The sequence below is a fragment of the Galeopterus variegatus genome, unplaced genomic scaffold, assembly GCF_000696425.1.
Source record: "Galeopterus variegatus unplaced genomic scaffold, G_variegatus-3.0.2 Scaffold13266, whole genome shotgun sequence".
Lineage (NCBI taxonomy): Eukaryota > Metazoa > Chordata > Mammalia > Dermoptera > Cynocephalidae > Galeopterus > Galeopterus variegatus.
In genome coordinates this window covers 31782-32895 of record NW_007739377.1, presented here as the reverse complement: position 1 = coordinate 32895, position 1114 = coordinate 31782, and the positions used below count along the sequence as shown (strand labels likewise).

The 1114-nt window shown below is 39.9% G+C and overlaps 1 protein-coding gene across 1 annotated transcript in view; it reads right to left on the bottom strand.

The window, feature by feature from the left end:
• Positions 1–243: 243 nt before the first annotated feature.
• The window catches only part of LOC103581532 (thymosin beta-15A), a gene marked incomplete at its 3' end in the record, with an annotated part of 2705 nt that continues 1834 nt past the window's right edge, over positions 244–1114 (bottom strand). Inside the window, exons 2-3 of the mRNA XM_008563347.1 lie at positions 462–546; positions 244–360 (exon numbers count right to left, since the gene is read on the bottom strand). Of these exons, the coding sequence (XP_008561569.1) occupies positions 244–343 (100 nt within the window). The remainder of the gene's footprint in view (positions 361–461; positions 547–1114) is intronic.

The window sequence follows — 1114 nt, the reverse complement described above, 5'->3', positions numbered from 1 at the left end:
GTAATTTTCCAACAGGAAAGTGGTTTTTACTTCCCCATTACTACTAGGGCCTATCATGTGCAAACCGTTTATATAATCCAAAGAAGAAGACAACCCTTTGATAGTTGTAATGGCTGCATAAAATAAAATGGTACTCTAATAATTACTTCCTTTGTAGTAAAAATTACTAGAAGGTAGGTTTATTCACTGAAGATACCAACTTTCACCATTGTCTGTCTCAGCCAGAAACCCTCCATGACTTACTTTCCTTTGTGGGAAGAGTATTTTTTTCCTCGGTATGAGTTTTCTTCAGTTTTGACTTGTCAAACTTCTCCACTTCCGACAAATCTGGCTTATCACTCATCTTGACTAAAAGAAAGACTGAAAACAAGTTCTTTTTAGAAACTTCCCGGGCAGAACTATCATCAGACAAACGAGTAACAGTCATAAATGTTCAAACGTAATAGTCATGTATATTTTACCTACTGATCTTCCACAGGACAACACCAGCAGATCTTAGAAGAGTTCTATTTTCATTACTTTGAATTTCACTTCAGTACCCCTATCCTGATAAGCAGAAAATGCCCTTAGATCAGGATACACTAGAAACCAAGACGCTCTAGAAGCCCAGAGCCAACATGTCCGACTCTTTTAAAATCACAGCAAAGGTAAAATGGAGGTAAGAGAAGCACAGGAACAAGTAGGGATCGAAGAATATAATAAAAACTTGGTTTAACCAGTCCATGAGTTTCTAATAGATGACAGCACTATCGAAGAATCTTCGCTGTCTATTCAATTACGGCGGTTTGGGGGGAGCGAACGGCATTTTTCTTGGAGGATGGGGAGCAGCACACAAAAAGAGGTGGCCAAAGTTGTACTAATTTCTTTCCATTTTAAATACCCCCAAACAGTAGATTAAGGTGCTGCAATAAGACAGGAGAGAGGATTTAATCCGGTCGTAACTCGTTACTCGTCTTATACTAGCTCCTTGTGGCAGCGGTTTGTAAACGCTATAAGAAGGGACAGCTAATTAGGATCAGACTCACGACTTCAGCAGAATGGGATACGCTAAATCCACACAGTCTTATTTCACCACCTTTTCTCTGCCAAGGGCGAGGCAAGGAGACAAGGCTCA